Source organism: Ictalurus punctatus, chromosome 18, assembly GCF_001660625.3.
Source record: "Ictalurus punctatus breed USDA103 chromosome 18, Coco_2.0, whole genome shotgun sequence".
NCBI lineage: Eukaryota > Metazoa > Chordata > Actinopteri > Siluriformes > Ictaluridae > Ictalurus > Ictalurus punctatus.
Window position 1 is genome coordinate 10,048,899 of NC_030433.2, and position 26,924 is coordinate 10,075,822.

The 26,924-nt window shown below is 38.5% G+C and overlaps 1 protein-coding gene and 1 long non-coding RNA gene across 6 annotated transcripts in view; one reads left to right on the top strand and one right to left on the bottom strand.

Moving 5' to 3' along the window:
• Positions 1 to 26,924, top strand: part of chm (CHM Rab escort protein) — a 91,781-nt gene that overhangs the window by 19,516 nt on the left and 45,341 nt on the right. For 3 of the 4 annotated variants that reach the window (XM_017492954.3, XM_047162051.2, XM_047162052.2), the window contains 4 exons: positions 16,857 to 17,166; positions 18,934 to 19,050; positions 21,495 to 21,615; positions 25,415 to 25,637. In XM_017492954.3, the coding sequence (XP_017348443.1) occupies positions 16,857 to 17,166; positions 18,934 to 19,050; positions 21,495 to 21,615; positions 25,415 to 25,637 (771 nt within the window). Of the gene's footprint in view, positions 1 to 4,714; positions 4,788 to 4,882; positions 5,014 to 16,856; positions 17,167 to 18,933; positions 19,051 to 21,494; positions 21,616 to 25,414; positions 25,638 to 26,924 lie in introns of all 4 variants that reach the window. The other variant, XM_017492953.3, reaches the window with a different exon arrangement.
• Positions 1,122 to 2,734, bottom strand: LOC128635334 (uncharacterized). Of its 2 annotated transcripts, none has more exons than XR_008398285.1 (3): positions 2,033 to 2,734; positions 1,732 to 1,863; positions 1,122 to 1,348 (listed from the first exon to the last, which is right to left on the bottom strand). It is a non-coding gene; the product is annotated as an uncharacterized LOC128635334 (long non-coding RNA). The 2 variants fall into 2 exon arrangements; XR_008398284.1 differs by having other exon boundaries at positions 1,692 to 1,863.

Consider the following 26,924-nt stretch of genomic DNA (forward strand, 5'->3'; position numbering starts at 1 on the left):
CTGCGTGTTAAGGCCTACATGTCCATATTCAGGGTTCTTTTTAACAAACTTTACTGTACAAATGTTGTCAAAATTACAATACATTAAGTATTTTGAGATATAATGTCATCCTTAATGATTAAATATATTTTTTATTCTTAAAATGGTGGGAAAATGGGCTTCTGGTTGTCATATTGGGCCATCAGGCATATTAATTTTCACATGCAATTGGCATCCTCTGATTTGCTTTCAAACTGTAAATCATACTGCAGGTGCAGTATTTATAATGAAACCACCCCAGATTGACTATTCATTAAAGCAAATATATTTTGAAAATCCTCATTTGTTTATATGAAATATACAGGTGCATCTCAAAAAATTGGAATATTGGTGAAAAGTAATTTTTTTTCCCCTTAATTTAATTCAAAAGTGGAACTTTCATATGTTTTAGCTTCATTACACACAAAGTGAAATATTTCAAGCCTTTTTTTTGTTTTAATTTAGATGATTATGGCTTACAGCTCATGGAAATTAAAAATCCACTATCTCAAAATATGAAAAAAAGAATTTATAGTACGGAAATGTCGACCTGAGAAGAGCTCTAATCAGCTAATTAACTCAAAACACCTGCAAAGGTTTCCTGAGCCATTAAAAGTAATTTTCCAAGTAGCCAAAAAATGGCATTTTTGTCTGTTTTGGGGGTACCTGTGTTCAGCATTGATTTGTTTTGTGATGTCACACACCACAGTAGTGGTTAATGGCTTATATGAAAGTAGACACTTAACACTTTAACAATTAGCAGTTATTTCAAGTATTTCTTCTATTACTTAGCCTACTTGGGGCAATATATTCAGAATTTTTTTTTTCTTCAATGTTATATCTTCACAGCAAATGTTGATATCAACCCCATTCCTGGTCTCAAAGATGCCCCAAGTACTTCTCCATGAACACACAAAATATGAGGAAGTTTTCTCTAACCACTAAAGTTGTGTGTAAGGTTATCCAAACACAGGTAAAAACCTCTCCAAATGGCACCAAATGTCTCTAAATGACATAAAACCTCTCTAAATGGCACAAAGCTTATAAAAATGGCATGAACTCTTACACAATGTGTAATTTCACACACACAAAAGTCTGAAACATACTTATAAAATATAATGTTTATTAAAAATAGTGCCAGAGCCCCAGGTGCAGGAGCACTTGCTCTCCTAATGGCTCAAATGATAGACACACGAGTGACCCCTCTCCTCTGACTTCTATGAGGGGGTAGATGGAGCTGTCAGTTTTGTAGTGGAAACCTGCATGTGGATGTTTTGGGAGAAGGCCTCAGAAGAAGTGTGAGGAGGATCAGGAGCATTTTTCTTCTTCTCTGTAACAATAAATAATCATGAATACAAAGTACAATAAGTACCCAAAATCACCCATAGTAAACACTAAAATGGCTTTTATATTTATATTATAATAATAATTCTACATATGTATAATATATTCTATATAACCCATGCTGGTGCATTTGCTGTTTATTATAAAAAATGCAGTGCCGTGTTGCATATAGAAGACAAATTCTGCCGTGTTAAATGGCACACTTGTATAGCACTTTTATCTATAAGCGCTTTACACTGTGTCCCATTCTCTCTCTCTCTCTCTCTCTCTCTCTCTCTCTCTCTCTCACACACACACACACACACACACACTCATCCACACACACTCACACAGACCAATGGTAGCAGAGCTGCCATGCAAGGTGCTAACTTGCCATCGGGAGCAACTTGGGGTTCAGTGTCCCAAGGACACTCCGGTATGTGGAGTCATGTGTGCCGGGAATCGAACCGCCAACACTACGATTAGTGGACAACCCGCTCTACCATCTGATCCACGGCCGCCCTTTATTGCATGTAGAAAACAAACACCGCCGTGTTGCATGTGGAAATATTTCTGCCGTGTTGCACGCAAAACTCAAGAATTTCATATTGCATGTAAAATAAATAATTTAAAAAAATTCTATACTGCAAGCACAATTCATAAAAAAAAGAAAGCAACATGATTTACGTACCTGCCAAGGACCATGCCCACTCCATGCTGGAATACTCCTCAACTCAATCCACACCGTCTTCCTCCAAAAAAAAAGAGCCACTCCGAAATAACTCCTCCAGAAGCGGTGATGCATTCAGGCTTTTTCGGGAGCACTCCGCTGCTATAAGACGCCGATAAATCGCACGCTGAGCGAAAACCAATAGAAAACTCGCGATCAGAAAAAACTGCCAAACATGCAAAAAACTTGCTGTGTAAAGTTTTGTAGGAAGACCGCTAGTGCAGAGCTGCCATTTACTGATAGTTTCTCTGCATGGCCCTGTAGCACTTTGCTGATTGGCCTGTACCCGCTGACACACAACTCAAGACCAATGGTTGCGCGTGTAAAAGGTTTAGTTGTGCTGATTACACATTTCATTTTCTCAGCCTCTGAGTGGTCAATCATGTCGAGTTTGGGCTTGTTTGAAAGCTAGAAGTATCTACAATTGGTTCATGTAGGTGTCAGTCAAGTTAGACTGCCCAATTAAAATTTAGGAGGTGGGTTGTTCAGCATAGCCAAAGCAGATTAGCTTTTTTAGAATGTGTCACAGTTCAGTTTATGGCTAATTACTAAATTCCAGAGGGGTGGTATACCAAAACACTTAATGCATTTTGAAAAGGACATTTGTGACTAAATATGGAACTTTGCGTTTGTTTTCTTCGATAAAGCTGATGGACTTTATACCGATGTAAATGTGTATGATTTATAAAACCGTGAGCGAACTGGATTTTCGTCTATGTGGGTAATGTAAGGTAGTAAATGTTTATACAAGTCCGATCTTTGGTTTAAATGTTATAATTTTACTGTGGCAGTTGTATACGGTGTTTTACTACCAAAAAAGCTTTAGTTGTGCTCTCCGATTTATCTCTGTCTCAATGTTTTTGTGGAAAGGTGTGAATTGTTTGCCCAGAAGGGGGCTCAAACTCCGCCCCTTTCCAATCCCCCTGCTCACCAGCAGTTAAGCACCCAGTCATGAAACTGCACACACAGGAAGCCACCAGTGTCCTGACTAAACTTATACCAGAATTGTGGCGATAAAATAATTAATTTGTTTACTAATTGAAAATGTCCGATAAGTCGTTTTCCATTCCGCCGGCGGAATGGAACGCCAAGTTTCGGGGTTAATGGGTTTAATCTCTCAGTCTGGTTCAGTACACACAACCACAATCATGTGGAAGATGAAAGTAAATTTAGCATTTTATTTGGAACTAAGGTCCTAGAGTCTGGATGAAGAGTGGAGAGGCACAGAATCCAAGTTGCTTGAAGTCCAGTGTGAACTTTCCACTGTCAGTGATGATTTGTCTTCTGCTGGAGTTGGTCTACTGTGTTTTCTGAAGTCGAGAATCAACGCAGCCGTCTATCCGGCGATTTTAGAGCACTTCAGCTTCCATCTGCTGACAAGCTTTATAGAGATGCTGTATTGCTTTTCCAGCAGGACTTGGCACCTGCCTACAGTGCCAAAACTACCAATAACTGGTTTGCCGTCCATGGTATTACTGTGCTTTATTGGCTAACCAACTCGCTTGACCTGAACCCCATAGAGAATCTATGAGAGACACCAGACCCAACAATACAGACGAGCTGAAGGCCACCATCAAAAAAGCAACCTGGTCTTCCATAACACCTCAGCAGTGCCACAGTCTGATTGCCTCCTTGCCGCACTGCACTGATGGAGCAATTCTTGCAAAAGGAGCCCCACCGAGTATGGAGTGCATAAAGTAGCATACTTCTCAAAAGGTCTACATTTATGTATTATAATTCTTTATTCTAATATTTTGAGAAACTGGATTTTTGATTCCCATGAGCTTTAAGCTTTAATCAAGATTTTAAAAAAAAGGCTTGAAATATTTCACTTTATGTGTAATGAATTGAGAATACATGAAAGTTCCACTTTTTAAATCAAATTACAGAAAACAATTAACCTGTAGGGATAAAGCAAATAACAGCTTTTATTATTCCCTTTTCCTCCGTCAGCCTTTTCAGCCTCTTGGTTCATTTACTCGAAAGAAAAACTAAAAAAAAATGTGGTTTACCACGGAGAGTATGCAGGCCTGGAGAGTCTAAATGAACACACTGGCAACCAGAGCAGTTCAGAGAGACGTGTGGTTTAATGCAGATTTCACAGAGCTTTATATACATATACAGAGGTACAAGTAGCCAGGGTAGGCGCACTAATGTGTGGAAATAATATGGCAGTTGATCTGTCTGGCCAAACATCTGTCTGAAAAACATCTCGGGCAATACAAGAACTTACAGGTTTCTGAACATATATGGTGTGGTTCGCTTAACAGAATAGAGGAAGTTCCTATGGTGACATTTTAACTGGCGCGTACACAACAGACAGGTCTAGAAAAGTTAATGAGACAGAATTTAAACTATAGCCTAAACATACTTACACATATCTGAGGGAATAGAGAGTTTACAACATAACCTTTCCATGATATAATTTTTTGAGGTACATCTGTATGACTCTTTTATTCCTATTAGTAGATGTGCTTGCATGTTTTTGTAAACCTTTAGTATTTCTTGGCCTCATTTTTTTCTACCCTGCCGAAATAGTCTCAACATAAGTTATTTTTATTGTCCTCGGTGCATGAACATTATTCAATACTTTTCACACCCTCCCTGTCAAATCTGAGCAAAAATGTCTTAAATGTATTACAGGAGAAACTACTATGCTGGAAACTGGGCCAGCTTTACATTCAATGGCCTGCTTTCATGGATTGAGGAGTACAAGGTTTTTATTCCTTACTTTTGCAGAGACATGTTCAGGTAATTTTGATGTTTCAAGTTAGTTTTGAGATTTTGATAAGCTGTTTTGGTTGACTTTAGGCTCAGCAACAAACTCCAAGCACCACATCAGAACAAGGATGGAATGATCAAATTGAGGATGAAGAGGAAGTTGTTTTTCTCAGCTCTGTAGACTCCTCCATTTCCAATCTGGAAGTATTCTCCTATGCCAGGTATTGTTTTGATGTCTCAAGTTTTGTCATGTCCTGACTTTTATTTATTTCTTCACCCTTAGCATCTGACCAATGCAGTTGTGGACACTTTCATATCATTTATTCTGTCATAACTCCTGAATGAGTTATAATTTATTAAAACTCTTTATTCAGATTATCAGTGTATCATTATTTCCAATATATCTGAAATTAACCTTGTGTGTGATCATATTTGTATTTTAGTTGTAGTTAATTACAAAATCATAAGTTTTTGTTTTTGACCACAGTAGTGTACAGGGCTCTACAGTGCGACCATTCACTCGCATTTTTGTGACTTAAAAGGTCTTTGTGCGACTTTGAAAAAATATTTAGGCGCACCGGTACGAGTGACCTGTTCGGAGTTGTATAATACAATCGGAATAAAAACTACAGGAAGTCCAAAATGCATCTACACCGTGCAACAGTTACTTTCACACTGCTTTTCATCACTTCAGTCAACCGAACAAGTGTGTAAATACTGCAGAGAAGCCATTACAACGAAAAGAGTAACACTGAACATCATCTGCTTCCCTCAACTCTCCGATCTCACAAACCGCCATCTTTTATTGATCCCTCAAAATGACCTGCACCTGTGACCTGCTCGTGTAGAGACAAATTATTAAAAATGTTAACGCTACAAGGTCGGTTTTCATTCAAACTTCTTTATTAAATAATTCCTCACCAATCATAATCAAAAGTAGCAACTGTTCAGTCTGTAAACATACAACACACTGCCATTCTCCTTCACTCTCTTCACCAACTCTAACAGATAGCGCATTCACTTCATTTAAACTCAGGTTGCCAGATTTACCAGAAAAGTCAATTTGAAAAGTCAAATTTAAGTCCCCAAAAACTCAATATTAACAGCAGACATAGCAACACTGTACTGTGGGAACTGATTTAAAAGGAACAACTGATAAACTAATAAAATGTAAAGACAGAAAATGTGCTTAGTTATAAATAAATCATTTAATATAAAAATAGATATTATAATAACTTCATAAAATATAAATAAAGTGAGAAATGAAATTGTTTAATTACTATGGGTTGCACTTAATATCAATTTGACATTAAGCTTAGTAGGCTATCTCCTTAGAAAGCTATTAGCATTTTTTCCTAATATGGTGCTTATGTTAGTCTACTTTTAATTATGCCTCTTTATTGTTTAAAATATTTAAAAATAAATATTTTATGCTTGTTTATTTATCAATTAACCAACAGTTTTTTGTCATTGTTATTTTAATTCAGCTAACAGTGACCATGAGCAGAGAGCTTACATTTAACTGTTTATGACAGACCTCCTGATTAAAGCTTAAACAAAAAAAGGATTGGTATCTGAATCGGTATCGGTTGTTAAAATCCAGATCGGTGCATCCCTAATGAACACCATTAAACTAAAGCGCTTTGCATCTGACAGGTAAATGAACTCACCCAATCATATCCTATATAAGATTATTCAGATATATACACAATATACACAGTGCGGTTTGAGAACTGGCTCCAGCCCAGAACCATGAAGGTGGCAAATGTGTAATAGTGTAGCTTTAAATATATTTAAGAGGGGCAGACTTCAAAGACTGAACGTTGAGGTTTACTGTATTTGTTTACAAGGTGGAACAGGTTAACGGTTGTTGTTTTTTGCATACAGCCTGTAAAATTAACTGAAAATATTAAATTTAGTTTATCAGAAGGTAAATTAATTTGTCATGGCTCACACTATGTTTCTAAATTCTGTCATAATTGACAAGCTCAAGTTTTCTCATACCTGCTTGTGTGTTATGTTGTGGCACATTACCATTACCATCTCTAAAAACAAACTAAACTTCAACCGTGCTCCTAAATTTTTGACTGTGCTCCTAAATTTTTGTAATTAGGAGCTCCTAAAACAAATTACCATAGAGCCCATGTCTAACGCGAGCTCGTGAGTGAGAAATAGTGGTGTAATCATTTACGAGAGAGAGAGAATTTCACTGGTTTATATATTGAATTATCATTGTAAATATGCCACTAAAAAGAGATTTACTATAAATTGTAAAACAAACTAGATAGTACATATTTTATCTTTTAATTTCCTGCATTGTACAGTATATACAGTGGTGCTTGAAAGTTTGTGAACCCTTTACAATTTTCTATATAGCTGCATAAATATGACCTAAAATATCATCAGATTTTCACACAAGTCCTCAAAGTAGACAAAGAGAACCCAATTAAACAAATGAAAGAAAAACAATTATACTTGGTAATTTATTTTTTCAAAATTGGAAAATTGTCCAATATTACATATATTAGTGGCAAAAGTATGTGAACCATTGTGTTCAGTGTCTGGTGTGACCCTCTTGTGCAGCAATAATTGCAACTAAACATTTCTGGTAACGGTTGATCAGTTCCGCACATTGGCTTGGAAGAATTTTAGCCCATTCCTCAGTACAGAACAGCTTCAACTGTGGGATGTTGGTGGGTTGCCTCACATGAACTGTTTGCTTCAGGTCCTGCCACAACATTTCTATTGGATTAAGGTCAGGACTTTGACATGGGCATTCCAAAACATTAACTTTATTCTTCTTTAGCCATTCTTTGTTAGAATGACTTGTGTGCTTAGTTTCATTGTCTTGCTGCATGACCCACTTTCTCTTGAGATTCAGTTCATGGACAGATGTCCTGACATTTTCCTTTAGAATTTGCTGGTATAATTCAGAATTCATTGTTCCATCGATGGTGACAAGCTGTCCTGGCCCAGATGCAGCAATACATGCCCAAACATTATACTACCGAAACTATGTTTCACTGATGGTATAATGTTCTTACAGTGGAATTCAGTGCTTTACTTTCTCCAAACATAATGCTTCTCATTTAAACCAAAAGTTCTATTTTGTTGTCATCTGAGCACAAAACATTTTTCCAACAGTATTCTGGTATTCTGGCTTGTCCACAGCAAAAAAGACAGATGTTCATTTTTGGAGAGCAGTGGCTTGCTCCTTGCATCTCTGCCATGCACACCATTGTTGTTCAGTGTTCTCCTTATGGTGGACTCATGAAAATTAACATTAGCCAATGTGAGAGGCCTTTAGTTGCTTAGAAGTTACTCTGTGTTACTTTGTGATCTCATGGACTAATACATGTCTTGCTCTTAGAGTGATCTTTGTCGGCCGACCACTCCACAATGGTCTTGAATTTCCCCCACTGTACACAGTCTGTCTGACTGTGGATTGGTGGAGGCCAAACTCTTTAGAGATCGTTTTGTAATCTTTTCCAGCCTGATGAGCATCAACAGAAATCTCATTTGTTCATGCCATGATACACTTCCACAAACAAGTTGTGAAGATCAGACTTTGATAGATCGAAATTAAATAGGGCGCTGACTCACACCTGATCGTCATCAAATTGTTTGAAAACATTTGACTCTAATTTCACCTTCAGATTAACTGCCAGTCATAGAGATTCACCTACTTGTACTTCTCACAGATAATTGCTGCTTTGAGACAATGTTTATTGTAAAAAGCGCTATACAAATAAAATTGAATTGAATTGAATTGAATTGGATCATAGATATGATCATTGTCTTCAATAAATAAATGATCAATTATAATATTTTTGTCCCATTTGTTTAATTGGGATGTCTTTTATCTACTTTTAGGAACTTTTAGGTCAAGTTTATGCAGATATCTAGAAAAATGTAAAGGTTTCACAAACCTTCAAGCAATACCGTAGGTAATGCCAAATGTTTAGGTTTCAACCGCAACACACTCTACCTGCAAAAATTGCAATGAATGTCCAGCCAATAGAAACAGGCCTTGAGATGGTTAGTCTTATGTTGCCCTAAATTGCACTTGACATAACTGAAAAATGTGGGTGGTATAGCACAACATTGGTTTGGAATTGCTGATCATCAACATCTTTCGTGGACGGGTGGATCTCTCCCCACCCTCTTTGTCTCCCTGTTGGGGAGGTGATGTCAATGACCCTGGCATCACCTCCCTAGCCAACACTGTGCATATTTGCCACCATTCCTAACTACTGCAGGACCTATCCATAACCATTTCCCATACCAATATCTAAAAATCAGGCCAGTTGGTCCCAGGAATTAGTGGGTGGGTAGGTTAAGGGCTAACCGTTGCCTCTACTCTATGCTTTTGTCCCTGGAATTAAATAATGAGTGGCACCAGTGGATACACATGAACATACCTGTTCTCACACCTCAGCTTCATCAATCGTGCATTTCCCAATGCATTGAATCAAGCTTTGCTAGCAGGTTATTGTACGTTTTTTTATTTTGTTTATTTTCCCCCTTCTTCCTCCTATTTTCCCCTAAAATGTTTTTCACTTAATTTTTATACATTGTAAAATTTCGGATCATAGCTTCAGCAGTTGGATGAAACTAAGAAGTGAAGAAAATCCTACAGAATCAGCTGGTCTTTATTTGGGGTTAATCAGAATAATTTAATTGCGGAAAGCTGTATGATAATTACTTTTGAACATGAGATTGAATTGGTTCATTCTGAACACAACTACATCCCCAATAATAAAAGGGTATGTACTCGCCAACATTTCACCTGCTGTCTGACCAATCTGCAGAGCATAAACTTGTGGGTTTGGTCATTAAAAAACCCAAGGGAAATCTTGAAATTATTGTGTGATAAATCGGTAGATTTTTCTGTCAGCTGAAAAGGAGGCTGCCCTACCAGCTGTGCTAACACTGGAGCTAATAGTAGCCATAACTGGATAAATCTTGAGGGTGAATTGTCATGCTCTAAACAGTGTATTTTCTTGGTGTACGACATGCCAAGGTGATGGCTTGTTGAGAACCTTTAGGACTGAAAAATTCCTTTTCAATGTTTCTTATTCTAGTTAACTTCATCTGTCACAGTTAGCGTAACCTGACCGTGTACTACATCAGATGCTCCCTTGAATGCATGTGTCCGAGTGAATTAATATTTGTCATTGCATTGAATATTTGCATAGCAAATGCATGCAAAATTGTTGCAGTGTATAGTCCTAAGAGTGTTTATTGTTCAATACAGAGATGTATTGGAATAGAGCCTCGTATCAAATGAAATGATTCAACATGCTGTATTTCTACCACACTACTAGCATGACTTTGGCATATTGGGTCCCAAGGCATGAAGCACGCAACAGATGCGTGTCCATTCTGGATACTGTTTCCGACATGTCTTTGCTGTCCACAGGTTGTGTGTAGGAGTTGTGTGATGACATCATCGGTAGAGAGATTGGGATGGTATGCAAACTATAATGGGTCTAGGGTGTCAGGTCATGAAGAAGTAATGAAGTCTCTGACCAGCCTTTCAAAGCACTTCATCACAAGTGAGGTGAAGGCTACTGGGCGATTAGTTGTTGAGTAAGGCATGCTGGAGTTTCTTTGGGACAGGAACAATAATGTACTGTTTGAAGCATTTGGGGATTAATGGCTGTGCCAGTTGAGAGGTTGAATATCTCGCGTAACTGAGATACCGTCTGGTCCTGCAGTGCTCTTAGCTGCAGCCTTGAAACGAGCATAAAATGTGTTCAGTTTGTCTGCCAGAGAAGCGTCTGCATTCACTATTCTGGAGAATGGTGTTTTATACTTCATTATTGCTCTCAGCTCCTGTCACAGGCTTCTAGAGCCACCCTGTTCGAACTGTGACTCTTGTTTCCTCCTGGAGCGCTGCTTTGCATCTTTCACCACTCTGCACACATTGTTGGATGTGGCCTTGAGCTTGTCCATGTTCCCGGTGGTGAGCCCCAAGTAAGTGGTGCAAGATCTCAATTTGTCGTTGATGGTTTTATCCATAACGTATTGGTTTTATCCAACTATGGTTTCTGGTTAGCAAAATCATTTGATGATGGTTTTGTGCATGGTTTCATCCACCAATTTCCCAATTAATCCTACAACCACTTCAGCAAAAAAGTTGATGTCATCAGAGCTGCGCCTGAACATGCCCCAGTCTACGTCATCCTGAGTGTCATGCAAATCGGCCACTGATTGGTTTGTCCAGTGCATGACCTCCCTCTTAAACAGAGATTCCTGTTTCATCCATTGCTTGTATCTAGGCATGAGGAAGATGGCGGCATGGTACGATTACCCAAACGGTGCTTGAGATCGTGCCTTTTAACTGTCTTTGAATGAGTGTAGCAATGGTCCAGTATCCTTTTGCCCCGGTGGGGCAGGTGATTTATTGGGTGAAGGTTGGCACTGCATGTTTGAGATTGGCACTGATGCCGCTTGCCACAGTGATCACAGAATCCTGATGATGATTCTGGTGTTGCTTGAGAGCCTCATGTATTTCACATAAGGCAGTGTCCGTGCCCACATGAGGTGGAATATAAATGGCACTGACTATGACCAAGGTAAGGAAGGTAAAAAGGGCAACATTTGATTGTCAGGAGCTCTAGGTTGGGTGAGCAGGAGCGTCTGAGATGCTGTTTAACATCAGGCAAACTCCACCTCCCCTTAACTTCCCCGACTCCATTGTTTTGTCCATGTGGTAAACCGAGAAGAACTCTCGAATGTCTCCAAATTGGGCCCAAAGTGTCAATATTTTGTGTGGCCACCATTATTTTCCAGCACTGCCTTAACCCTCTTAAGCATGGAGTTCACCAGAGCTTCACAGGTTGCCACTGGAGTCCTCTTCCACTCCTCCTTGACGATATCACGGAGCTGGTGGATGTTAGAGACCTTGTGCTCCTCCACCTTCCATTTGAGGATGCCCCACAGATGCTCAATAGGGTTTAGGTCTGGAGACATGCTAGGCCAGTCCTTTAGCAAGGCAGTGGTCGTCTTGGAGGTGTGTTTGGGGTCGTCATCATGCTGGAATACTGCCATGCGGCCCAGTCTCCGAAGGGAGGGGATCATGCTCTGCTTCAATAGGTCACCATACATGTTAGCATTCATAGTTCCCTCAATGAACTGGAGCTCCCCAGTGCCAGCAGCACTCATGCAGCCCCAGACCATGACACTCCCACCACCATGCTTGATTGTAGGCAAGACACACTTGTCTTTGTACTCCTCACTTGGTTGTCGCCACACCCTTGACACCATCTCAAACAAATAAGTTTATCTTGGTCTCATCAGACCACAGGACATGGTTCGAGTAATCCATGTCCTTAGTCTGCTTGTCTTCAGCAAACTGTTTGTGGGCTGTCTTGTGCATCATCTTTAGAAGAGGCTTCTTTCTGGGACGACAGCCATGCAGACCAATTTGATTCAGTGTGCAGCGTATGGTCTGAGCACTGACAGGCTGATCCCCCACCCCTTCAACCTCTGCAGCAATGCTGGCAGCACTCATATGTCTATTTCCTAAACACAACCTCTGGATTTGACACTGAGCACGTGCACTGAACTTTGGTCGACCATGGCGAGACCTGTTCTGAGTGGAACCTGTCCTGTTAAACCGCTGTATGGTCTTTGCCACTGTGCTGCAGCTCAGTGTCAGGGTCTTGGCAATCTTCTTACAGCCTAGGCCATCTTTATGTAGAGCAGGCATGTTCAAAGTCCGGCCCGGGCCAAATGTGGCCCGTGTTCAAATTTCCACCGGCCCGCAGCCTCTGTCATAAAATCAGTAATTTGTGGCCCGCCAGCACTGTTGACCACAGTATAAAATACACGCGTACAGAAAAGCTATTTTATATTTCACCAGAAGATGGCAGTAGCCCTTTGGCTGCACTCTCGCTGCATGACCCTTGTGTGACCCTTTCCGGCACATTACTAAAATGGCGACTGTAACTAAAAAAAGGAAAGTTGACAGCGAGGGTAGCGTGACAGTGTCGATAAAGGCAGGTTCCAAGAGATTCGAACATTTGCTAAGAAAATGCTGAGCTTGTTTGGCTCAACATACTTGTGCGAGAAGACATTTTCAGTTATGAACATTAACAAGAACCGGGTGAGGACGAGACTAAATGACTCTCACCTACGTGACATCTTGCGCATCAAAACCACAGTTTTTGAGCCAGACCTGGCCTATTTACTGCAGTCGAGATCTCAGTATCACCCTTCACATTAGTGCAGGAAAGTTATTTGTTTAGTCTTCTAGGGTGAATAAATTCTAAAATCTTAGTGTATTGATTTTTTTTGTGATGATCAAAACCACAGTTTTGAATACGCGCTGAATCTTTTTAATCTGTGTATCATTTGTTTTTTTGTTTTTGAATTGACAATCAAACTGGGTCTCGTAAACCCGACAAATTAAATATTCAAATCAAATTCGGTCCGGCAGCCCATTTTTCCATTTTGTTTTTTTGATCCGAGTCTAAATTTGAAATAATGAAAAACACAACCTTTTTCATTTTTGATATCTGATTCGAAATCAAATAGCATATTTTTGTTTTTTGATATTTGATGTCAATTGAAAAATGAAAGAACGAGTGATGCAAGGATTCATACAGCCCTCAATGTTTTGTACTTCTGAATAACATAACTGTTGGTGTTATTTTCCTGTTCACATGTTTTGAATGTTTTGTAAGCATTTAATAGTGAATAATACGTAATGCTTCAAATGAATATAAATATGTTAAAACTTCCCGAAAGTTTTTTTTTTTCCTTCAAATATGAAAGGCTGAGTGATTTTGGTAAAAACTTGTTTAGATTTATTTGTGTTCTGTGTGAAGAAATGAAAAGCATGCCATTTGCAATAAAAATTTCATGAAGTAGTTTATGCATTTAATGTTAATGGTTCAAAGAATGTTAGGCTGACTGGTCGGCCCCCACACATGTTCACCTCACCAAATCTGGCCCTCTTTGCAAAAAGTTTGGACACCCCTGATGTAGATCAACAATTCTTTTTTCCAGATCCTCAGAGTTCTTTGCCATGAGGTGCCATGTTGAACTTCTAGTGACCAGTATGAGGGAGTGTGAGAGCGATGACACCAAATTCAACACACCTGCTCCCCATTCACACCTGAGACCTTGTAACACTAACAAGTCACATGACACCAGGAAGGGAAAATAGCTAATTGGGCCCAATTTGGACATTTTCACTTAGGGGTGTACTCACTTTTGTTGACAGTGGTTTAGACATTAATGGCTGTGTTGTTATTTTGAGGGGACAGCAAATTTACACTGTTATACAAGCTGTACTCTCATTACTCTCACACAAATATTTACAAAAATTTGAGGGGTGTGCTCACTTTTGTGAGATACTGTATGTCCCTCTGAAACTTAACCCTGACCCTGAGGTCATCAGGCTTGTTCTACAGAGACTGGACATTGGCTAATAGGATGCTAGTCAGGGGAGCATCTTGTCCGCGAGCCTGTTCTTGACGCTGGCTTGTTTCCCCTCATCCACAGCATGGATCCGTATTAAAAACGGCAATAAGGGAGCGGATTGTAAACCTTGTAAACATTGTAAAATGTTGAAATGAGTATTTCTGTCATAACTTATAGTAGCTGTGGTGAGGAGAAAAAGATGCTTAAAAAAAAGACAAAGGGTAGTCGGAGCACTGGCTCCATCTTGGATGAATTTTACATAAATTTTTTATTGCCCACCATCTCTGAGCAAACTATTAAAATTTTTTGATGATTCTTTGTGTTCTGGTCTTGTGTTCATCAAATTTAATGCTCTCCAGAACATATTACCCTAAAATAACAGCTTGTTTGCAGCAAGCATGGTTTTTCAGTGCATTTTTGGCTATGTCTTCCTGCATAATATTCCCTGTTCCAACTGTCCCTTGTGTACTGTTCTCCCTAAATGTTTGATTTCCCAAGCGTGAATATAGATAAACAGCAAGCCAAACTCTGTTCAAGAGCCAGTATATGAGCATCTTGATCCTTTGGATGTCCGCTGTAATCGCAACAAGATCTTTCCTGAACCGTAGCAGCATGCCTAAAAGGGAGTTGTTTAGGTCAGGGCCTGAGAGGAGCACATTGTTCAGAGAAATACCTTGGTGTTGCGCTCTGAAATCAAATACCACTCGTATCTGTCCTAGTTTTTGCCGATGATGCACTCCGAGGATGGGTAAGTACCAACATTCTTCATCCTCATGGATAGGTGGCACCCTTTCCGAAAAGGAAAGGCAGAAAACAGTTCTTTTATATCGGGGTTTCTACTCAACGTGTGTTGTAAAGAACCAAGGCGAGACAAAGCTTGTTCCCAATTATTTGGGAGTAATGGTCTGGGTGACCTTAATGGCAAAGGAGCCGCCCAGTATTTTTAGTTCATTTTGGTGAAACGCTGTTTGCATGATCTTCAAGAAGATCTCATCCACGAAGGACATGGCATGTTAACGTTTTTGGTTCTCTCAAATACCTTGAGCCCAAGTTCATCTTTGACTTGCATGCAATGAGTAGCATGATTGAACAAAAGGGAGAAAACGACAGACTTGTGCTCCCCGCCATGGCACAATTTCTCTTTCACTTTGATGTGGCTCTGACATGGAGTGAGAAGAGATGGGTGGCCATTCTCCAGGATGTTAGTTTTAAAGACACTCACCATCAGCCTATGTGCTTTGTCATTTTGGCATTTATTCATTTGGAAGAGGGTGCAGTTTGGGCTGTATTTGTGCAAAAAAAAAAAAAAAAAAAACCTTTAGCCTCTCAGTGCACTTAATAAGCTGTTCTGTTTAACCTGTTAAAAACGTTTAATTCATCTGGTTTTATCATGTCCATCATAAAAAACATGTTTATATTGCATTGATGTATATATGACTTGCTTCAGAACAAAATCCTCATCCAAGATCATAAGTACCTTTCCTTAGAACGTGACACTTGACACAGGCGAGACTTAGTAAGTGACTTTAAGTGCTAAATATGCTAAATGGTTTGTATCAGAGGTTCTCAACCTTTTTCAACTGAAGCCCCCCCAAGCCCACCCTATCATGTGGCATGCCCCACCCCCATATCTATATGTGTGTGTGTGTGTATGTGTATATATGTGTATATATATATATATATATATATATATATATATATATATATATTTATTTATTTATTTATTTATTTATTTATTTATTTATTTCATCTGTTTTTGATTGATAGATTTTTTTGCTTTTGTGTTTTTTAACTATTATTTTTCATAACTTTTATGATTTTAAAAAATAACTTTTATAAAAGTATAGATCGGACAGGTATGGAACATGAATGATCAAAAATGTTTCTGAACACTATAACTACTTTGAGCAAGAGAACTAGGCTGTAATAACCTGTACTATTTTACATGTAAAACATGTTTGATTATATTCGTCTTGTGTTCTAAAAACATTTGCATAAGAATGATGTAAATGGAGACGAAGGGCGCGTCTCGTTACCCATAACATTGTTAAATCTCTGGCTCTGAACAAAGCAGACACAGAGAGAGGTGTGAGTGCAGCGGGAAAGCAAGACCTCGCGCTTGTAGGACAGTACTGGCGACATTTGCAAAGTCGCTAAGGTGTGTCCAAAAAGTCGCTAGGAGCTTTTTTTTTTTTTTTTTTTATTTTTTTTTTTTTTTTTTTTTGAAAGGAAAAAAAAAAAAGCCGCTAAAGGGGTCTGAAAAGTCGCTAAGTTGTCAACACTGGTCTGCACTGACAGCTATATAAAAGGCAGGCTAAGCTCCACCTCTCCCCAGCAAAAAGAAAATACAGAAGATGAGAAAACGCAGAGTTTTTCAGTTTATGCACATCCTATTTGAAAAGCAATAAAATACATAGATGACCCAAACGATGCAATGTCTGTGAATTCTAAAAAAAAATTTCAACTGGGGGGCACGCTCCCAGATCTGAAGGGAGGCTGGTTGAGAATCACTGGTTTGTATAAAGTTACAATATTGAGATTCAGATGGTCATGAATAAATGTATTTCTTTTGACATTTCATTTTTAGCTTGGAATTTGATTGTGTATCTATGTGTTCTGTCACCTGTAGCGATAAGTCTGAGGATGATGAGCTGTTGAATTCTCCTGTGGTGGGCAGCTTGCCCAAAGCAGCTGAGGAGATGAATGGCTGCCATAAAGAAGCCCAAGACTTAGGTTCTTCCAGTGCTTGTACACAAGGTGATGGAGACCCACATAATCTAGAGGTGAAGAACCAAGACTCCTGCCTATCCGAGGAAAGCAAAAAAACAGATCAGCAGCCAATAAGAAGCCCAGAGCAAGCAGTAGAGGTGAAAAAGAAAATAACGTATGCTATGCTACTGAAGGAGGGTCGCAGATTTAACATTGATCTTATGTCTAAGGTGAGTGTCCATTTAATCAATGCAATACTGCATATATTCATAAAGTTTCAAATGTCTTCAATTGGCTTTAGTTCACATTTTAATTCACGTTTTGATTTGAATGTTTTATAATATAATACAAAATGCTAAATTAATAATTTCAGAAGCATAATTTCAGTATTTGACACATCATAGCTTTTGACTTTTCACTGTAAGGAACAGTTTTGCATTGACCCTTTTTCTGATCTTCTGCCATTATATGGCATATATAAAGCTCACCTGACATCACTTTCTAGTACATATCCCACAATGTCGATTTAATATATTTTTTAGCCTTTACTTTTCATACAGATTATTTAATCCTTCTTTGGTAACTTAAATAGTTAAACTCTTGTCCACCACTGTTAGCCCGACAAACCATGGTGACAAATGCTTAGATAGTGGCTTCACCATTGCACTGTTTTACAGTGTGCTAAGAATTTTTAGTGCCATAAGACTAATGAAGTCTGATACTGCTGTCATAATATGTAAATTAAGTTTACATTTATAGTATCTTGCAGATGCTCTTATCAGAGTGCTTTACAGAAGTGCTTTGTAATCTCTAAAACATATCATCATGCTAGTAGAAATAGGATCAGAGTCTAAGAATACTAACAAGCTAAGGCCCTGTTGGAGAGGAGTTAGTATACCAAGCTAGTCAGAGCTCGATATTAACGGTTTCCCTTGCCAACAAGATGTAGGCAACTGGCAACCATTTCGTGTTCTTTGGTTGTTTACTTTGGCTACCACTTTTAAAAAATATTTTTTTTAAATAATTAAAAAAAAATATTATAACAATAAGCAAAAGCCTACAAATGTCATTTCATTTTAATTAAATGACAACATTCTCATTTTTTGTGTCCATTAAATTATTCTGAACTTACCAACACTCAGAAGTTTTTATACACGCATGCAGCCAACATTTTGTACACTGCTACAATGGCTAAACAAAAAAAAAGTGGAATAAAAATAATGTACTGTATGATAACCCATCAACATCACAAAACAATCCACATGATGACAGTATGGATACTGATGCAGGCGCACATGAACGGAAGAAAAGGTGAAATATCCTGGTAACTTCGAGAAGGATGAATAGTTATTTTGAAATTTGAAACCGCAGGAGAGGTCAGCTAAAAAATATATTGAGATGGAGGGCATACGAACAGGCACAACCATAAAAGGGCCGATAGATAGCACTATTCGGAAAATGAACGACGCAAATCAAGCAATCCTGATAAAACTTTTCAACACTGTTTACAATGTCCTCAAAAATGAAGAACCCTTTAGGTTTGTTACATAATCTGCTGGATCTCCATATCAAAAATGGCTCTGATCTGACCAGGCTTGATTAGGCTTGCAGAAGGTTTTTTATGATAATGTAGTCTACACAATTAATAACATTCATATTTTCCCATTAGTCAGTCTGAGAGTGTGCGTGAGTGAAAGAAAGGGAGACTTGTCATTGATATGTTTTGCAGCAATAGCTGATGAAAAATAGATGCACTGTATTGCATCTAAAAGAGATAATTTGATTTTAGAAAGTAATTTATTTTCTAGTATGAATTTTTACAATATTTCATGTGAATTCCGCTTGCTTCTGTTGCTCCCATCAGGACCTCAATGCTATATAAAAAAAAATGTTTCTACTCTGCTGTAGTTAGGCATGACAGTACTACCACTAGCATTTACGACACACACAAATTTGATTGTGTATTGTAACGACAATCTGATATTTTCATCTTACAGCTGCTGTATTCCCGTGGCTTACTGGTGGACCTTCTCATCAAGTCCAACGTCAGCCGCTATGCTGAGTTCAAGAACATCAGTTGTATCCTGACCTGTCATAATGGCAAAGTGGAGCAGGTAAACAGGAACATACAGTATCTCACAAAATTGAGTACACCCCTCACATTTTTATAAATATTTGATTGTATCTTTTCATGTGACAACACTGAAGAAATGACACTTTGCTATAATGTAAAGTAGTGAGTGTACAGCTTGTGTAACAGTGTAAATTTGCTGTCCCCTCAAAATAACTCAACACACAGCCATTAATGTCTAAACCGCTGGCAACAAAAGTGAGTACACCCCTAAGTGAAAATGTCCAAATTGGGTCCAATTAGGCATTTTCCCTCCCCGGTGTCATGTGACTTTTAGCGTCACAAGGTCTCGGGTGTGAATGGGGAGCAGGTATGTTAAATTTGGTGTCCTCGCTCTCACACTCCCTCAAACTGGTCACTGGACGTTCAACATGGCATCTCATGGCAAAGAACTCTCTGAGGATCTGAAAAAAATAATTGTTGCTTTACATAAAGATGGCCTAGGCTATAAGAAGATTGCCAAGACCCTGACACTGAGCTGCAGCACAGTGGCAAAGACCATACAGCGGTTTAACAGGACAGGTTCCACTCAAAACAGGCCTCGCCATGGTCGACCAAAGATGTTGAGTGCACGTGCTCAGTGCCATATCCAGAGGTTGTCTTTGGGAAATAGACATTCGAGTACTGCCAGCATTGCTGCAGAGGTTGAAGGGGTGGGGGGTCAGCCTGTCAGTGCTCAGACCATATGCCGCACACTGCATCAAATAGGTCTGCATGGCTGTCGTCCCAGAAGGAAGCCTCTTCTAAAGATGATGCACAAGAAAGCCCGCAAGCAGTTTGCTGAAGACAAGCAGACTAAGGACATGGATTACTCGAACCATGTCCTGTGGTCTGATGAGACCAAGATAAACTTATTTGGTTCAGATGGTGTCAAGGGTGTATGGCTGCAACCAGGTGAGGAGTACAAAGACAAGTGTGTCTTGCCTACAGTCAAGCATGGTGGTGGGAGTGTCATGGTCTGGGACTGCATGAGTGCTGCCGGCACTGGGGAGCTCCAGTTCATTGAGGGAACCATGAATGCCGACATGTACTGTGACATACTGAAGCAGAGCATGATCCCCTCCCTTCGAAGACTGGGCCGCATGGCAGTATTCCAGCATGATGACGACCCCAAACATACCACCAAGACGACCACTGCCTTGCTAACGAAGCTGAGGGTGAAGGTGATGGACTGGTCAAGCATGTCCCCAGACCTAAACCCTATTGAGCATCTGTGGGGCAACCTCAAACGGAAGGTGGAGGAGCACAAGATCTCTAACATCCACCAGCTCCATGATGTCATCATGGAGGAGTGGAAGAGGACTCCAGTGGCATCCTGTGAAGCTCTGGTAAACCCCATGCCCAAGAGGGTTAAGGCAGTGCTGGAAAATAATGGTGGCCAGACAAAATATTGACACTTTGGGCCCAATTTGGACATTGTCACTTAGGGGTATACCTACTTTTGTTGCCAGCGGTTTAGAAAGTAATGGCTATGTGTTGAGTTATTTTGAGGGAACAGCAAATTTACACTGTTATACAAGCTGTACACTCACTACTTTACATTGTAGCAAAGTGTCATTTCTTCAGTGTTGTCACATTAAAATATATAATTAAATATTTACAAAAATGTGAGGGGTGTACTCACTTTTGTGAGATACTGTACATGCACAAACAATGCTTAAATGTGGATTCTGTCTTTGTTATTGACAAGGTACCATCAGTTTGAAGGTGATCTGTGAAACAGTGTTCAGTGACAGGAGTTTTGGCTGATGCCCACTGTTGAAAATACCATAATGTCTGCATTTAAATGTTTGCACATTGTTCAAGACTATATTAAATCAAAAGCTCATTGAAGTTATTGTTTTTTTATTACCCTGAACATTGTAGCCACCATTAATTCTCTTACTTTTTAATGCTTCTCAAAGCTCAGTGTTTTGATTAACAAAATTATTATTTGAAATAAGAAGGTTAAGCTTAAAATACTTAGGAATGGTTAAAAATCATAATATTAAAAATATTTTAAAATATTCATTTTCATTCAACATGAATAGCCACTAGCGTTCCAGTATTTCTGACACACATAATCAGCTGATATTTAGCATATGTATAAATAACTCTAAGTTCTGCTTAATTTCAACCTTTCTATTTTTATATGAATAAATAGTATTTGAAGAGAAGGGTTTTTTTTCTGATTTATGTGAAGAAATGTAAGCAACATATTTAATGCAAGAAATTCGTCTGTTGTGGAGTCTCTGACTCACCTTTCTTTCTTAATCTCTCTTTCACTCTTTCTCTTTCCTCTCTTCTTGCTCTCCTCCTCATACTCTGTCTCTCTATAAATATTTATTTATTTATTTATTTATTTTTTACTGATCACATTTCATTCTGCTTTGTATGTTCACCCATAGCCTTACCTCTGTCTTCTCTCCAAACACCAACCACATTAAGGTCCCATGTTCGCGTGCAGATGTATTTGGCAGTAAGCAGTTGACTGTGGTGGAGAAACGTATGCTGATGAAATTCCTTACTTTCTGTCTGGACTTTGAGCAACACCAAGAGGAATTCAAAGGTATGACTGTCTTTTCTATTTCTCTGTATGTCTGTACAGTTGAGTGCAAAAGTGCAAAAAAGATCTGAAGATGATCACACAAAAAGTACATGTTATTAGACATTTTTTTTTAAACATTAAGAAAGGGAGAAATAATTTTATAATGTAATTTCTTTTTTTATTATATCATAACATGCACTATTTTAAAATCTGCTACCTGTGATAATGAAGGTATGGAACATATGTGAGTGGAAATTCTTTTTGGTTTTTTTTTGCATTTTGTGTTAATGCTATGCACATTTTGCTTTGTACACTACTGTATATGGCCAAATATTTATGGACACCTGACCACACACCCTTTAGTGGGCCTTCTGCAAACTGTTGCCACAAAGTTGGACCAACACAACTGAATATGATAACTTTGTATGCTAAATCTGGAATAGGATGTTCAAAAAGCACAAATGGGTGTGATGGTGTTCACAAACTTTTTCCATATAGTGTTTAATTGGTAGGTGAGTGTGAATATAGTATGTATATGTATGAAATGCTCAATATATAAAGAATAAAACATATTCTTTATATAAGCCAAATTGCTTGTGCTATAAGTTACGTTATAACAGCTATAAACATAAATTCTGTCACTAGCCTCTGTTTTTTTTTTTCTCTCCCTCTCTCGAAGTTAATAAGACAAAAACATGCAACTTGTCATGTTACTGAGGAACCACAACACACAAACTCCACTGTCCTTTGTTCGAAAACTTACTGACAGTTACAAAGTGCTGACACTCGAGATTCATGCATAAATTTTAAACAAATTTTAAAAGAAAGCTTCATCATATTAATGAGTATTGAATTTTCATTGTTAAAATAACTATTATCCTTAAGAGTATGTGGAGCGTATTAAAATGAATACATTAATATACAGTTGAGGAAAAAAACTTTTACATACAGTGGTGCTTGAAAGTTTGTCAACCCTTTAGAATTTTCTACATTTCTGCATAAATATGACCTAAAAGTAGATAAAAAGAACCTAGTTAAATAAAACAAAAATATTATCCTTGGTCGTTTATTTATTGAGGAAAATTATCCAATATTACATGTGTGAGTGGCAAAAGTATGTGAACCTTTGCTTTCAGTATTTGTTGTGAATACTTTTTCAGTATTTGTATGTGAACACTACCCCCTTGTGCAGTGTTAACTGCAAGTAAGCGTATCCAGTAACTCTAAATCAGTTCTCCACACTGGCTTGGAGGAATTCAACTCTGGGATGTTGGTGGGTTTCCTCACATGAACCGCTTGCTTCAGGTCCTTCCACAACATTTCTATTGGAGGTCAGGACATTAACATTCATGAACATTATCTTTATTCTTCTTTAACCATTCTTTGATATAATGACTTGTGTGCTCAGAGTTGTTGTTTTTCTGCATGACGCAGTTTCTCTTGTGATCCAGTTCATGAACAGGTGTCCTCACCTTTTCGTTTATTTGCTGGTATAATTCAGAATTCATTGTTCCATCAATGATGGCAAACCGTCCAGGCTCAGATGCAGCAAAACGGGCCCAAATCAGGATACTACCACCGCCATGTTTAAGAGATGGGATAAGTTTCTTATGCTGGAATGCAGTGTTTTCCTTTCTCCAAACATAACATTTCTCATTTAAACCAAAAAGTTCTATTTTGTTTTCATCTGTCCACGAAATGTCTTTTTCTGTTAGCCTTTTGGCCTGTCCATTTGTTTGTTAGCATAAGGGCAGCAATGGTGGGTTTTTTTTTGTTTGTTTGTTTGTTTTTTTGTTTGTTTTTTTGTTTGTTTTTTTGTTTGTTTTTTTTGGGAGAGCAGTAGTTTTCTCCTTGCAACACCTGATACACCCAATAGTCATCCCATTAATTGAAAACACTTGACTCTAATTTACCATTCAAATTAACTTCTAATCCCAGAGGTTCACATACTTTTGCCACTCACAGATACAAAATATTGTGTACAAAAAATTTTCCTCAATAAATAAATGACCAAGTATGTATTTTGTCTCATTTGTTTGATTTGGTTCTCTTTGTCTACATTTAGGACTTGTGTGAAAATCTGATTGTTTTAGGTCATATTTATGCAGGTATATAGAAAAATTCAAAAGGGTTCACAAACTTTCAAGCACCACTATATACCTTGGCTAAAGATATTCACTCACCATTTTTCACAGCCATACACATTTCATGATATCATATATTTCTTTTGTCAATTAAGCTATCTACTTTGTTCACATAAGAGGTTATTTTAAAGGGGTCATGCCATATGATTTTTAAATGTTTTTAAACTTTTTTTTTTGTACCAGCAAACACTTGAATTCTTCTTTTATTATGTTCCAATACTTTCAGAGAGAACTAGAGATGGCAAGGTTTGGAGAAGGTTATTCATGCTTTTATCACATCGCAATTAGATTATTGTAATTCATTATACTTGGGCCTTCCTTAGTCATCTCGTGCTTGTCTCCAGATGGTTCAGAATGCAGCTGCAAGGCTGTTGACCAAGGCAAAGAAATATGATCACATCACCCCAATTTTAGCATCACTCCGCTGGCTCCCGGTCCATTTTAGGAAACAGTTTAAGATTCTGTTTTTTGTCTTTAAAACTCTTAATGATCAAGTTCCATCTTATCTCAAAGATCTTCTTACACCACATTTAGCTAGCAGATTTTTAAGATCTTCTGATATTTTTATTTTGTATGTCCCTCAATCCCGTTTAAAAACTAAGGGGGATAGAGCTTTTTCAGTTGCCGCCCGTCGTTTATGGAATCAATTGCCACTGGACATCTGCACCCTCAATTATCATTTTTAAAAAGAGGCTGGAAGTGTATCTCTTCTCCAAGACATTTTAATCTAATTTTTTCTATTGTCTTTCTATTCCTATTTGGTTTTATTCTGTTTTCTATTTAACTTTTTCTTACTCTGTTCAGCACTTTGATAAGCTTTGCTGTGTTTAAATGTGCTATATAAATAAAATTTACTTTCTTACATCATGAGGAAGGATTATCATCTAGAAATACTGAAGCAAAACCTAAAGACATCAGCCAGAACATTACAACTTGGTCACAGCTGGGTCTTCCAACATGGCAGTGATCCTAAACATACCACCAAAGTTGTAACAAAGTGAAAGTATAGACAATTTTTTGGCTGAAATTAGAAGGCGTGTCTGAGTAAGAGGCCCCACAAACCTGAATGTATTATGACAGTTCTCTCAGGAGCAATGGGCACAGGTATTTTGAGAAGCTTGTGGAAGATACTGTAAGTTTTTAATTCAAGTTCAAGCAATAAGGCACTGGCACCATATATTAACAAAGTGTTTATAAACTTTTGACCCACTGAAAATGTGATGTATGTAGTAAATTAAAGCTGAAATAAATCTGTCTCTTAATTGTTATTTTGAAATGACCTTTCATGGAAATAAATTAGATACCCTAATTGAGTAACACATGAAAGATATGGTAACATGAAACGTGTTGTTGAAAAAAAAAAGTTGAATATCTTTAGCCAAGGTATATGGAAACCTTTGGCCTAAACCTAAACTTTTGGCCTAAACCTCATTTGAATGAGCCACATCACTTGGATTCCAGTAGGCACTGCTGTCAGAACCATGCTTTTTTATAAAATGAATTAACACCCAGATTTGATTTATGAGCATTGTGGTATAAATATGTACTTTCTATACTGTATATTTATGCGTTTAGACAATAAGCAGAAGTCATATCTGATAATGCTTAAACTTTAATGTCCAAAAGTGCTAGGTGCTAGATGAGTATGGCATAAAAATTCTAATCTGTTTCTTCAGATTTCACAGAGATACCATTTTTGGAGTTTCTCAAATGTAAGAACTTGACAGAGAATCTGCAGCATTTCATTTTGCACTCCATTGCCATGGTGAGCCAAGATTCTCCAACCATCAATGGCCTGAAGGCTACGCAGCACTTCTTGCGTTGCCTAGGTCGCTATGGCAATACACCATTCCTGTTCCCACTTTATGGCCTAGGTGAAATCCCACAGTGCTTTTGCAGGTGAGGCAACTTCTGTGGTTTTATCATAATTCTGACTTATAAGTTGAACATGTCTCAGAGGGTTAGGATTTTCTTTTCTTCTTCTTTTCTTTCTGTAACAATTCCCTTTGGTTCACTGCCCGACTCAGGCCGTGGAGCCATCTGGCCTGCAGCTGACTGAAATTATTTTGTTGGCGTTTCAAACAACCCAGATGGAAGGGTGTCAAATTTGGTGTAACTTAAAAGGAGTGGAAAAGGCCATTTTGTCCCCGAGATATTTTAATCAAGGGAACCTGCCAATACCCCTTGGTTAAGTCCAGTATTGAATAAAAGAGAGCCGCGCCTAAGTATTCAAGCAGTTCATCAATGCAAGGCATTGGATATGCATCAAATGTAGACACCGTATTGACTTTTCTAAAGTCCTCACAAAAACCCATTAAGACCACCAGGCCACTTCAGTCACTATAGGACTCCAATGTCGAGCATAGCCATGAGTTCGTCCCGAAACATGTTTTTGTGGGTGTGTGTTCAGGTAACCGGTATGCGCGGCTGTGTACAATCACTTCTGGAGGAGTCTTAATGTGGTGCTCTTTAAGGTCCATATGATTGGGTAGAGTTGAAAACGCATCGGAAAATTCCTGTTGCAACCTTTGCTCTCTGGGACAGTGATAGGTGGTCTCCACAGAGAACCGAGGTGAAACGGGCCGCGCTTTTTAGACTTGCTTTTGGTCTCAGTTCCTCTCTTTTGGGGACCTCCTGTTGCCAGAGTCACAGGAACCACCTCTCTCCATGGTTTGAGGTGGTATATTTTACGTACATTGCCTCTATCCATTTGCCTGACCACATAGTTGACTTTTCCAACTCGCTATGTGACCTCAAAGGGTCCTTGCCACTTTGTGAGTAATTCAGAGCTCAACATGTGTAGCAAAACAAGTACTTTATCTCCCAGTGCAAATTCCCATAGCCAAATGCCCCAGTCATATTTTTGGGATTGATGTTCTTGCGCTTGTAGCAAATCTTCTGTGTTAATTGCTAATTGTGTTAATGTGTGGAGTTTTGCTCTCAGGTCAAGAATGTACTGAATTTCGTTTTTTTGCTGGAGGTAGGGCCCTCCTCTCAATTTTTCCTAATGCCGTCTTAGATTCCACCAGGCTTGCACCCATACAATAATTTGAATGGGCAATACCCTGTGGAGGCTTGTGGGACCTCTGGTGCTGCAAATAACAGGGGCTTGATGGTAAACACTGGTGTGAATTGATTTAATCCCCAATAATTCCTACAGTTCGTGTTGTGTCCCTAACACAATTG